Here is a 14,346-nt window from a genome sequence, read left to right as displayed (position 1 = left end):
TAAAATTGCTGAAGAGAAGAGTATTACGTGGATTAAGTGCGCAATTAAATTATTCTTCGGATACAGAAGATGCTATAATGGCAACAATATGGGCACATCGCTAAAAATTGCAAAGACTAGAAATATACATGTATTAGTGTTGAGAAATCGTGGTATATTTTAATCGATGGACTACGTGAACAAAACACTGCCAGAATTTCATTTAAGCACTCCGTTTAGCTCATTTAGTTACGAATTATACAAAAAATAAAAGCCTATGAAAAAATTCGAAATTTGAACTTTTAGAGGATTGAGAGTTTTTACAAATCTCTACAAAATTCAAATTTTAAAAAATTTATACTTTAATGAAATTTAGATTCTAGTTTACCATTAACTATTGCATCATTAAAAAATTATTATCAGCTTAACATCCTGATCAATAAATAACCAAGGTGGAAATAATTGTGTCTCAATTACAATTTCTACATTTTAATTTTAAAGTGAAAAGCTAGTGAGTGTCTTTCAAATTTATAAAAATTCTCTTTAGAAATTGTTTACAAACTGATTTTCCTTGGACCTTTTTCGGAAAATAATTGAAATTACTATTAAAATGGTTCGAAAAAAACTAAAGTTGCAAAATTAATGCAACTTTCCGGCTATGTTTTGGAGATATGTGTTACTGAAATATCACTGAGATTCTAACTTACCTTACACTTTCAGTAAAAAGTTTTATTGAAAAGATTTGTACACGTATGAATTAATCTGAGAGATTTTCAGACTTTGGGTTTTAATTGATATATGTCGCAAATTTTATGAATTCAGTATATGATATCCAATTTAAAGTGCCTAACTTATTGTATATTTTAGAGAAGAAGATGTTTTATAAAAGTCTGAAAGTACGAAAAACGTTTGAACTTGAACCTTTAAATTATATTTATATGTATTGTGATGATAAAAGGCTAAACACATTTCTGCTCGACTCTATGGTCAGAAAGTGCCCTTTCAGAAATGTTATGCTTAAAGCAATTAAATTTTTTTAAAAAATATGCAAATTAGATAAACACTTAAATAAAGGAAGTTGAGCAAATCAACCAGTATTTTAAAAAAGAGGTATTGTAGAATGCATGGGAAATGTTTTATAATAACGAAATGCATTCTGAAAAGAGCAAAGTGATCATATTTGTATAGGCGTAACTTATAATGTATCATCAGCTTAGAAATATAGTTTATATACAATATATAAATAATCTTCACTGTACATGTTAACTTACCCCGGGAATGAAGGCTTTTAACAGAATAAATAAAGATCCAAATATAACCTTCTAAATCACTGAACATTATTATAATTGGCGTAGCACCAAAAAATGGAGACCGTGATTTTTATTTTCAGCCGCTCCCAACAAGTTGACATGTAACGGCATAACAAGTAATAAAAAGGAATATTTTTGCTTTCATAGAATAACAATTTGTTGTCCGTCTGAGCAAAACAGCCTCAAACAACTCAGCCTTTTAGAAGACTGAAACCAAACCTACTAAAATGAAGTTATAATGACTAGTGAAACAGATGATCCTATAGAGACAAGAAAGGCCACTTGTCTGTCAAATTGTGCTCTTATTGTGTTTCGTTTGGAAGCGATTCTCGTTGGAGCTCTTCGATTTCGTTCTCGAGCATGGCCCTGACGGCCGAGTCATTAGGAGATGCACGCGATGGCGCAGGGGGTGGGGATGATTTGGATGACGTCCAGCTTTTAGATTTTGAACCCTTCTTTTTGGATGGGGCCACATGAGATTCCCTTTTACCCCCTTTGCTACAAGTATGTTTAGAATGATCACTCCCGCGTCGGTGTGAATCTGGCCGACCGTCAGAAGTCCGTTCTACATCTGCTTTAGTAGGAAGTCTTGGCATCTTTTTCACTAGCTCCACAAGATGTTCATCTATCCTAGAAACTTTGAGATTCAGTCTCTGGATTTCGAGTTTCAAGTCCACTCGCATGTCCATTAGGCTGGAAACAATCTGCTGGTACTCGCCTCCTGTAACTCCACTTGTTAGAAGTTGGAGTTCACCTTCGGTAGATTCCGCTGTTTTATCCTTGGCACCAACTGGTTTCTCAAGATCGGATGTCGGAAAAGACTTCCCTCCTAGAGGCTGGACTTCAGCTCGAGAGTCCAAGCTCTCCTCTTCTTTGATTTGGGTAGATGTTGTTTCGTGCCCAGTAGTGATAGTCTCAGGTTGAGTTGTCTTGGGCCACTTGGAAGAAATACCTTTAGAGAGAAGGCCACGCTGCCGTTGATCCGATTCGCTGTAAGCGTCCGGTTGTTTTTCAACGGTTAGGTCTGCTGACTTATGGAAGAAAGTAACTTCATTTTTGTTTCCTAAGTTGTTTGAGCGAAGAAGAGAAGAATCAAAACCCATCAAACTTTGTGGACCATTTTGATTTTCTCTTGCTTCTTCTTCAGGAACCTGCTTTTATAAATACAAAATTAAGAATTAAAGTATGAAGCACGGACAACAAGCACTGAGAAGTAAAATAATAATTTATAATTTCAGAACAGCAGAAATATATCTGAAGTAAATGTCAGTGGCGTGTCATCAATCAATTATGGGAAACAGATTGGTCACTTAACATTTTAAATAATAACTCTTTCAAGAAAAATTTAATATAACATTCTTAAGATTAAAATGACTGTTGTTTTATTTCTTTAGAGAACTCGCGCCTTTTGAATGTGCAGTGTGATGCATGAAATGTCATATTGACTGTTTTGTTCATTTATTTATCATGGAAATATTGCAAATTGAATGCATAGTTAGCTATGTGAGCATCAAAAGTGAGTGTTTTATCAGAATTCAAAAGTGAGGTAAATGTGTCCACCATTATGTTTCACAGCCTCTTGCATGAGAATCTTTGCATTTGTCACAAAATTCCGGTAAAAGTCTTCCGATACTGCACGGCACAACCGCACGATAAGAGTCTTGAGTTTCGCTACATTTGGAAGCTTCCTTTCGATTACTTTACCTTTCAGAATTCATATAAAAATCTTATGGATTAATATTCGGAATATGCGAGAAAAAATGTCTCCCATTTTGAGTTTCGGGGAACTTCTCCATCTTGCATGAATCACTGAGTGAAAAAAGAAAGACTTGTCATTTTCAGGCGTGCGAACACTTAATGAGTGCCGTCGATTTTTCTCCAAACTAGAGCCAGTGGCTTTCAGTTGCTGACACAGTCTGTGAATAGTTTGTTTGCAATTAGCGTATATTGTACCAAAGTATGTTTCCACTAAAGTCTTTTCCTCAAAGAAACATCACAGAAAACTCAATCGGCCGTTATCCGCGATCTTGGAAACTATTGTTTGGCGTCACTCGAGAGTTCGATGCTGACTTCTAATGACAACTACAGGATTTTGCGTAAATAAAAGCACCTGAACATGTTATCAGGATTTCAAGAAATATCTTTTGATGAGGTAGTTAACTCTGAATCAATAATTCATAGATTCATTACCTGATTTTAAATGTTTCATAAGCCTGATGAGTTACATTAATACATAGAGCTAAATGCAATTTTATTGCAAAGACTTAGTCTTTGCTTCCAAAGTTAAGATTGAAAATTTGGTACGCCCAAATGTTTCTCACCTGCCACAGTGAAACTTAAGGTCTCTTGTGAAAGCTTATGAAAAGCAGAAATTAAGTTTTTTTTTTCCTTAATCTTTTTTCTTGATCTTTGAAGTAGCTTGGCGTTCTGTTACCACTTTCGAATCTGCATTCAATAAAAGATAGTTTTATGAAGGGTAAGAAATTTCCCAAAGCTGTAAACATGACTAAGAAATTCTTGAAGGATATTAATACAATCTTGAAAACATTGCATTTCTGCTCATCATTAAAATCAAATGCTCCCAAACTTTGCATAGTCTTGTAAATTATAGTACAATACAATAATATAGAAGTATTTTGAATCTATTTCACAACAAACAAACTTTAGAATGCCTTTTTGGGAAAATGAAAAATATTACCCAGAAGTATTTCTTTTAGTTTGATTTATATGAATTGATATCAAGGCATAGCAGATATCTTGACGTCTGACAATCTAAATTTATATAGTTTAAGTACTGAATTTACGTATTTTTATTTCATGTAGATCAGTTGACTAAATTTCTTTATCAATTCAAATTGCAACATAAATAATTTAAACGAGGAAGAAAGATCTCTGTCAAATGTAGACGCAAAAAAAAAATGGTAACACTGACAACGGTAATTTAAAATTTCTGGTACAAGTTTTGATTTGATCAAAGGATTTTTGATTTCCATTCACGCTTTGCATTTATAACAATGATGATGCTTTTCGAAAAGAGCCTCCGATTTAGGAATCTGTTTTTTCGCCTAGGACGAAACTTTCCACTTAGAAAGATGTTTATACTACAATTGTGTAATTCAAGTTACTCTGAGGCACTAGCTAAGGTAATGAAACATTTATGCCGATGCTGGGAAAGATTCTGGATGATGGTGGATCACATATTAAAAGTATTGGGATTTTATTTCATTTGTGATTTGAATTCAAATGAGAGCTGCCAAATTTATTAAGCTGTTTGACATCAAATCATTTCATATAAGTGCAATGTATAAACATGTATTGTTTTCTTTAGAAAGTTACACCTTTTTATAGTGATCCTACGTATAATATAAGAAAGTGAATACTTTATTTATGTATATCATTCATAAAAGCAAACTTAAAAAAATTCTGTACTGAATTATGCTAATTATGTAATGACAGATAATCTTCCTATAGCGACATCCCCTCTCTAAGAAAAAAAAATATTATTGAAATCAATTAATTTTTACTGACGTCTTTGCAATACAAAATACAGTGTTTTAGTATGGGCAGAAATACTTTATTTTTAAAGTGCTGCATTTTTAGGCGCTAAGTGCTTTATTTTTAAAGTGCTGTCCAGAAACACATTGCTTATTGCTATTTATTTAAGTTTCGTAACTTCAGTAAAACTAGTTATACAAAAACTGCTCATTCATGATTATATTCATCCAGATAAATGATACTCATGTATTTTACAGCTGATATACGTAGTAAATGGAACTATTGCTTAGTGGAATGTATGGTGTGATCTCGAAAAAAGTAAACAAGTTTATCAGTTCGTAACATATTTCCTTTTATATAGATGATAAAATTTGCATAACAGTACTTTGTTCCACTGATGTTCCAGTGCCTGCGGGCTTACTGATACTGCTGCTTGAGAAAAATACGGTTGTTCCTTTGCTGTTGTTAAGTAGGATAATAAGCCCAACAATAAATTAATATCAATATAAGGATATTAGTTTAAACTTGATAATTGCTATTGTGCTAATTTAAGCTTACTAAATGCGCTCTAAACAAATATTTATTGTAAACAGACTCTTTCATCTAAAAGCTGAAAGTCATGAAATAAGTTTAAGCTATAGGTTTTAAATATGAGATTAAAATGTATAGTTTCCAAATATAGATTTAAGATACTTGTATGCAATACTTATGTGTACTTACAGGGGACCTTGGGCCATCTTGTTGAGGAGGGCTAGGAGGCGGAGCTTCTCCTCTTTCCACATCTGGTAAAGCAGCAATTTGGTTTGGGCTGCTGGTCTTTCCAGAGTCCCCTCCATTTTTCCTAAATTTTGAGAACAGCTTCCGCACAATGTGATCCTGGGAGATATCCGGTACGGGATCCGCTTTTCTCCTTTCGGATAACTCGCGTTCCCGTTTAACGTCAGAAACCTTCCGGAAAATCAACTAAAGAAATGAATGAAAGTCTTAGATGCAACAAATAAGTAAAATTAACATCGGTATAGATAATAGATATCTGAATAAAACTTTGAACATTGCATATCAATCAGTTCATACTAGCAGCAGATACAACTGAGATGTGTTCGGAAGCAATTATGCAGCTTAAGAAATCAACCTAGTAATAATCACATGTTCATGTTTTTGCCATTAATTTGGAGCCGTAGAATGCAATACAGAAGGTTAGAAACGAGAATGAGAAAGCCTATTGAAGTAAAGTGCACAGAAAGAAGATTTATTACATATCAAACTATATCACATTGTTAAGATATTAAAATATCGTCGAAAGTGATTACTGATTTACAGTCTTTACCTGGAGTACAGAATTCGCAGTCCAGCTCATAATCCTTTATACATACGTATTTCTAGAATTAAGTATATGGTCAAGCTTATAGACATATTATGCATCTAGCATTTTACTTGTTTGATAGCGAGTAACATGTTGTAAGGATCTTAAGTTTTACTAACGTTTATTTTATTTTAAATCTTTACTATCACTTCTTATTTTCTACTTCCGGCCAGAATTATAAGCGTTAACGTATTTATGCAAAGTTTGTCTGGCGAGCGCCAAGTATTTAAGTTGTGGCTTTTTGCCAAGCGAAAGAGAGGAAGCAGTTAATCGAAGCAGGCCGCTTACTTTAGAAGTTTTACTCAGTTGCTGGTTGCCTTCCAGGCCAGAGGTTTAATCCTCTTGATAATTTTTAAACGTATTGTAGTGTTCATAGTTCTCTGTACTACATACGGCTTCCTGTTAATATAAGGCCAATCTTCCACGTTTATTATTTTAAAGTTAGAGTTTAGTTTTATTTTTATATTTTTACGTTTAGACCACAAGTAGTGGGTCTTTGTATTCCGAAGTACGGAAGTTATTGTAAATAGAGAAAAATAAAGGGTTTTGTATACCCTTCTTGTGTATCCTGTCTACTTCCCACAGTTATTGAACATAGCTTTAGTAAGCTCTCTGTTCCGAGTCAGGTCCTTGCATGTTCCCGAAGAAAGTAAGACGGAACATTGAACCTGATAATGTTTTGAAAGGCAGTTCATCTAGTAGAAAGATTTTTATTTTAAAATTTTCTTTATTTATTGAAATAGTGTAAGTTTTAATGTTAATGCACGCCATTTCGTGGTAAGTTCTAGATTTTACTTACAAAGATGACATCATTTGTGTGTTGTAAAATTTATTATAGTGAAAAGATATTTTTTGCTTATGAAGTACGAATTGATAAAGGTCTTAAGTCTAAACAGCGTTATTTCGTCTTGTTCGTCATCATTATTACATTTACTTTGAGCTACAATACAATACGATAGCAAAACTGCAAGTTTATAATGAAGCAAACTAAAATTTGAATTTGAACTTTCTAACTCATTAAACGCCTCTGCGGTTCCTTTACAAAGGGAAAATATTTTTTAAGATATACCGTAAAACAAATTTGCAATATCTTTACCAGAATTTGAGCATTAAAATTTGGAATATTATGGACTAAATAAGAAAAATAAGCCATTCAAATTTTCAAGCCGCCTCTTTATTACTTTTAATGTTAAGTTTCAGATTAAACTTCGCTAGAAGTGCAATTTAGAAACTTTAGGATTTAAAAGTAGAAAATGCATGTGTAGGTTCATTGTATCTATCAGCTACAAGTTTGTCCGCAAGTGAAAGTGTCTGAAGATTTACTGAGATAAAACAATAGACAATAAGATAAGATTCACGATTGCTAAGATAGTAAGATAAATAAGTCTAAGATTAAAATATACCTACACGTGAAATAATTTAGATTTAATTAATTTAGAATTAAATCTATATTTATTATTTACTGTTGAATTATACTTAAATGAAAAATATATTATATAAAAAAACTTGTTCTAGGTTTTAGAGTTTAATAGATACGGATAAGTTTTTACAGTTAATATAGATCATAAGTAGTCGAGAAAAGATATTTTTCTGGAAAAGGAGTTCTTTTATTTTTATATTTTGTATATATGCAAAAGTTATTTTGCAGTAATTTCTAGTTCATTTTTTTAAATAATACATAAGTTTTCAAAGAAGAGTTTTCCATTTTTAAACTGAAGTATATAGCATCATGCATCAAAAGTTTTGGAAAAACTCTTAATTTCTAATAGACTTGTAATTCCATTGCTCGAGAACATGTGAGCTTTGAAAGGTTCTTTTATTCCAGAAAATTTCGATAGCTTCTGAGAAGATTGCTTGGTTAAAACGCGTATCTGAAAAAGCAAACGCAGAATATGATTTGGAAGAAAATGTTAGGGATGCTGAAGCTTAACAATAACGAAAAGAAAATGAAGGTTATAAAGATTTGTATAGTAATGATATGTTTTTGGCAACAGTCCACTTTTATGGTTCAAGCCGTAAATTTATTCTTCGTACCATACATTCTCCCTAACAGTTAAGGTATTCAAACAAAGAATTATATGAGGATTTTAATTCACCTAAATCAAATCAAATCGGAACTTTGTTCAATGAAATTACAAATTTTTGCGATAAGAATAATGGTTTTACTAGTACATGTGCGATAATGATGGTATTACTAGTACGTGTGCGATAAGAATAATGGTTTTACTAGTACGTGTATTTGCAAACAGTTTGTTTTCCCACAGCTAATAATTAATAAGTCTAAAAAAGAACCAGACTGACCAGTGAGTATTTACCGTTCGTGATGAAAGTAGTTACTAGTAATTTTTTCATGATTACAAAAATTGGAACGTCATGAGGGTGTTGCAGCTAAAAGTCGTCATTAGAAATACGGAAGTTTATAATTATTTACATACAAATATATGAATTTTTTTGTATGCGTCGATGAAAAATTAAATAAATGTAACGCAGAGAATACGTTGCCACCATTTATTCTCAAATGTTGCCCCACTTGGAAAGTTTTCGTAATTTGTTTGCCTTTAATTTATATAAATTATTTAATTCAATATGTTAGAATTCTATGAAATAAACATCAGCCAGAATATTTAACATTTAGCTGTCAATATGTTTGAATTATAAAAGTTCCAAGAGAAATTTTTTGCAAGTATTAGTATTTAGATTTCAGACAGAAAATAAATATAAACTGGAACTTTTTCCTTTGCATTTTTATTATAACTACTTATGTATGTTTTGATAAATAATTAATAAAATTTTAAATGTAATTAAAAAGTTTTATTTTATTAAAAAAATAAACCCCGGTATATTTTGGTAGAAAAATCTAATATCTGAAATACTTAAACACGTAATATTTACACACGATTTAAAAATAAGACACATAAGGCCTGCTTTACGAAAAATAATGTTATTCGAATTAAACTTACTGTTTGGCATTTAATTATATTTTAAAATGCTTAGACTTGTGTATGAAATAATATGACATCGAATTTAATTAAAACAAAGTATTTATTTATTCAAAATCCAATAGTCTTTTATTATTAATCGAATTGCATGTATAATATCAATCAAAAACAAACAAAAAAAATCGACAAAGCTATTTAAGACCGTTCATAATAATTTTAATTTATATTAATCATGCGATTTTCCGCAAAATTTTATTACAGTAATATAATATAATGTAGTTATTACAAAATTAAATGTACAATAACAGTCAAATTTCCGAAAAGTTGGAAACTCCTATAAAAATTACAGGTTTAACTACAGTTTTAAATTATATTATAAATGCAAGTGCACAGTTGGTAGTAATTCATTTTGCATGAACTTGTGTAAGGAATGCTACAAAACTAGTATAAAAGAATTCTTTAACTATTTGCGACACAGTGTGTCCGGTCTGGACACACCTAAAATTTTCCTTCTGTACGCACAGAAAAATTGAATGAAAAAGGATTTATAGGTTACTATAGGTTACTCTGAACCTTCTTTATTTATAGTAGATGGCAGCTGAACACAAACCAGTCCATATATTTTAGTCATCTTTAGATTTTTAAGACCCTCATTTTTCAAAGAAATCTTCTAGATATTTTTTAGGGTATAAAAGGAATTGTTTGAAAAGAAATTTCTATGTTATGTTTTCTATGTTTGTTATTTCTATGTTAACTTTTGCTTTTATACTCTACACTCAGGGTTAGAATTCACGAATTTCAGAATAGTTAATTACACTGCATGCATTATTTTATACTTTGGTTTTATAAAAGTTTTGCTAAATTAAATTTGTTTCATTTTACTCTCATTTTCTAAGTCTTAGATACTCACTATCTGTGATTACGTACGAAGTGCATTTTGAGAGTTAAATCTGAAATATTTAAGGATTATCGCTTATAAGGCACAAAGTGATTTAAGAAATCGATGTTGATGTGCTCTATTGATAATATTCATTAAGTTTCCTTTGTTTAAATTTTCCCTAATTTGTTCTGAAAATTTGAAGATGCCACAGTTTAATAAGAATATTTGTATTATTATAATTATGACACTGGTGAAGAAACCTTGCCATTGCTATCCAACTACGAGCAATGTTATAAAAGAAGTAAATTGTCACAGCAGCATACACAAGGCTTTTATATTAGTATAATATTTAAGTGTAATATGCTGAGATTACTTCTTTTCACTTTCTTGATTTTAAGATATAAAGTTATAAACCCTAAATTATATCATCTCCCCGTGAGTGCTCTGTAAATAGTAGCATCTACATTTTAATTCCAGTAAAGGCATGGCTGAGTTTTCGTGTTTCCTGCTCGAAAAAAACCTAATGGCTCTAGGGTGGCTCTAGTACTTAAATGGGACGGACGATAACTCATTACCATCTGGAAATGATCGACTGGGTCTCGTGCTTCTTGCTAGTCACCCACGTATTAGGTTTGGGAGAATGTGAGGAATTATCGGATTCTCACGTATGCTGTCGTGATGTCAGAGGTAATATATCCAGATGGAAATTTCAAGATACTAATGCCAGTAAAGGCTAGGCTATAGCTATATTTTGTTATACTATTGCGAACTTAGTTTAATTAGAAACTTAAGTGATAAGAAATTTATAAGTTAAACAGCAATTTTAAATTATATATTTTTAAGCCCTTAGAAATAGTACTTGCATAGTTGAATTCCGTAAATAAATTAATACTCACCCTGTGTCGGAGGTTGTAAGTTAGTACAAGATTTCTTGAGAAAGAATTGGCAAAGGCATGATAAAAGTTAAGCACTTCAAGTAGTTTGTCTCGTTTGATGGCGTGAAGATCACAGTATGTAAGCGCTCTAACATTTGCGCATGACTGACCTATAGAAGGCTCTTTCCAAAAGGAGTCTCCGAAAACATCCCCTTTACCTTCGGAATTAAAACAATAGAATGTTAAGCAAAGTAAAATACAGTATATTAACTGAGTAACAAAATTAAGATTCTCTAAGTTACACTAATGATTAATTTATATTCAACATTCTTCTAGTTTGGAATTAATAGATTTTGTAAAATACTTATGAACGAATGGTTGTAACGATAAAATTAAGTTTTTATTTTATACCTTGGATAATTATTAAGTATCTGGGCAGTCAGAGATAAAACGTACTTTTCTAGTTTATGATATTAAAACTGATAAGGCTATGTACTGATTAATCAGCTGAAAAAGTTTTCTGTATATTCTCATAGTTGAGATAAAAAGTAATTACATTTAGATAATAGTCGAATAAACAACCTATTGATGATTCATTCTTAATACAAACATCACTTCATACTATTCAAGAGTCTGTGTTCAGCGTTATGTATATTTTGAGTAAAGAATTAGTTTATATAAACTCATAAACAACATAAAATTCACATATTCTTTTCTGTGAGCAAATTGGCAGACTCTAATATAAGTTGCATTACAACGGGAAGCTGTTTGATTAATACATAGCATCCCAACCAACCGCGAGATGGATTAAGACACGTCAATTGTAGCAACGATCTAATTCCTACTCTTAATGATCTGGGCTAGAGCAATAACACAAAGGTATAAAATCTAAGAGCCCTTTAACAACACCCCGAGAGTTGGTAAATAGTACATATATAAAAAAAGTTCATATTAAACAGACAGTAATAGTTAACAAAAGAAAAACTCATCTCACTTTTACTTAGGACCATCTATTGTCTTACTAGTATTAACTTCTGCTACCAAGGACAAAACTGTCTCACGTAAACAGACTTAATTCACTTGAGTATAAATGTAGCTTAAAATCTAAAGATGGCTTAAGCCAAATGTATTGATAGCTTAGAAATTCAGAAAAATGTTTTATAATTACAAGATGTAGGTAAAATGGAGTTCAACTCTTAACGCTTTTAACTCAGATTTGCCAATTGAAGTGAAGCTTTAAGGCCGGAAAATTCCGTACAGAAGGTTGCCTTCCACATTCATTATACATGAAAATTTCTGCTAGCTTTTAATGTATCTGATTTCAGTTTGGATGTATATTGGAAGAAAAGAAATCAAGGTACAAAATGAAAGAGTCATTTTTAAATTAAATAAGAAAATATCACTTATTCATGACATTTTGAGGAACTTTGAAATTTCAAGGCTAAACCCGTAACGCTCAGAGTGTTAAATGATATGTTTAGAGCAACAAAACAAACAAAAGATTAGTTGATCATTGCTACCATTGAGATTAACTATCATCGAGTTCGAAAGGCGTTTCATACAAGCAAATTTTAAGTGTTCTCACTCGAAAAAGATTCTGTAGTGGCAAAATTCTCTGGTTTGTTCGGAATTCAAATGTGAGCCTAAAGGCGTGTCAATATGTCAGCCTATACTATACTGTTTGAGGTGGTGCTGTACCAAAACGAGTTTTGAAAGAGTTTATGTATTCTTTAACCAGGCATTTATACGATGTTTTAAAAGAAATTAAATGTAATACGAAATAGACGAACTTATAATAAGATTTAAATGAAGTAATTTTGATGTATATTGTATATTTTTTGTACTATACGTGGTGAAGCACACCATAGCCTGTTTTCTGACAAATAGATACATATGAGCTTTTGGGTAGTTTAATAAAAACTTTTTTATAACTCATATTTCTCAATGAAAATTTTACACATTTTAGTTTCTATTATCAAAATCAAAATAATTTTGAGTCCTTGCTGTATTAATCATTACTAGGCTAATTATAAACTCCAATTATTTTAACTTTGGAATCACCGGTTGCGTTAATTTGTGTGCAACAAATTGTTTGAAAGACTAACTTTTCTTTTTTCTGGTGAAACTTATTCCAGGCTACAAATCAGTTTCATTACCTTAAAAAAGCTAATACTTATTTGAAATAAGGATGCTTTAATTAACGAAATAATTCTCAAATAAACACATCTTAATTTCAAATATATAGGTAAAAAGAAGTCAAGAATGTTATGTAATATCATAATATTATAAGTAACATACATATTTGATTGCATTTCATGTTTTCTAAGATGTTGTTTGCAAAACAAATGTCATTCCTTTAATATGTCAGAAACCTAAACCTGACATGTGTATACCATAAAAAATTTTAAGTGTCAAACACCGATAGTCAAGCATATACCGAGAAGAATGTCAAGCATATACCGAGAATAGCGACGACTTCATCATCTTGGATGACCTCCAGAGATCCACTGACGACAAAGCAAAGTGTATCAATACTCTCTCCAGTGTGGTACAGTAAATCTCCAGGGGCACTATGGTCCATTGTGAAGTACATTGCTAGGGCTCGCAAACAACCATCGCTCGCCAGTCGGAAAGCAGGGTGCTCGTTAAACACTTTGCGGTTCAGATGCACACAAATGTCAGCAGTCATGTCTTTCGGGCAATAACTTAAAACCTATATAAAAGATGTTGCATTAATTTTCAACATTGGCAAAATACTATGGGGAACAACTAAGCAATTCAGAGAATAATACTGAATACCAATGACAGAAAACTAACACTTCATGATTAAACTTTTTCTTGTGAATGCTCTTTGAGAATTAATGAATGTTTTCTTCTCTTTGAGACCCTGTTCTTGACTGACTTAAATTTATCAGAGTGCACTTGAGTTTATAGATAGTTATTTTAGTACCAAGTGGTTATCAACTGGTGTTAGCAATTTCTGTTCGATATTTAGTTGTGCAGAAAATTAAATGCGTACTAAAACAATGGAAATTTTAAAACATAGAAATTTAAGATGAAAAGAATTAAAAAAGATATAAAATCTAAGAGCCGTTTAACAACATTCAGAAAATTAGTAAATAGCACATGTATAAAAAAGTTCAAATTACGCAGACAATAATAACTAACAGAAGCAAAACTCATCTCATTCTGGCTCAAGACCATCTATTTTCTTACTAGTATTAACTTCTGCTACAGAGGACAAATGCTGTCTCACGTAAACAGACTTAATTCATATGATGCTTAAAAGATAAGCTTAAAATCTAAAGAAGATTTAAGTCAAATGTAGTGATGTTTTAGAAATTCCGAAAAACGCTTAATCATTATTTAAGATGCAGGTAAAATGTAGTTTAACTCTTAGTTTTATTTATGTTTTCCAAATGTAGTAAATCTTTACAGAAGCTCAGTGTTTTTCATCGCAAAGTACTTTTGAATTTTAAGAAACTAAACCATACCAAGAATTGTA

General features: G+C 31.5%; 1 protein-coding gene and 1 pseudogene across 2 annotated transcripts; both read right to left on the bottom strand.

Moving 5' to 3' along the window:
- Positions 1-951: 951 nt before the first annotated feature.
- On the bottom strand, positions 952-9,974 carry LOC146993150 (uncharacterized). Its single transcript, XM_085808154.1, has 3 exons — positions 9,969-9,974; positions 5,505-5,747; positions 952-2,440 (listed from the first exon to the last, which is right to left on the bottom strand). The coding sequence occupies exons 1-3, from the start codon at positions 9,972-9,974 to the stop codon at positions 1,592-1,594; spliced, it is 1,098 nt and encodes a 365-aa protein (XP_085664280.1). The 3' UTR covers positions 952-1,591.
- A 231-nt stretch (positions 9,975-10,205) lies between these two features.
- On the bottom strand, positions 10,206-13,550 carry LOC146993149 (potassium voltage-gated channel protein eag pseudogene; annotated as a pseudogene). Its single transcript, XR_015038717.1, has 3 exons — positions 13,302-13,550; positions 10,863-11,059; positions 10,206-10,244 (listed from the first exon to the last, which is right to left on the bottom strand). The product of XR_015038717.1 is annotated as a potassium voltage-gated channel protein eag pseudogene (transcript).
- Between the last annotated feature and the right edge of the window lie 796 nt (positions 13,551-14,346).

The sequence above is a fragment of the Stegodyphus dumicola genome, chromosome X1 (assembly GCF_044657685.1).
Source record: "Stegodyphus dumicola isolate Sdum_Otavi_A_Nest chromosome X1, ASM4465768v1".
Taxonomy (NCBI): Eukaryota; Metazoa; Arthropoda; class Arachnida; order Araneae; family Eresidae; genus Stegodyphus; species Stegodyphus dumicola.
Note: the sequence above shows the minus strand (reverse complement) of the source record. Positions and strands in the feature narration are given on the sequence as shown.

Coding starts and splice junctions, on each gene's coding strand:
- LOC146993150 (XM_085808154.1), bottom strand. Junction 2,441..5,504: donor AAGATGGCCCAAGGTCCCCT/GTAAGTACACAT, acceptor TTATAAAAGCAG/GTTCCTGAAGAAGAAGCAAG.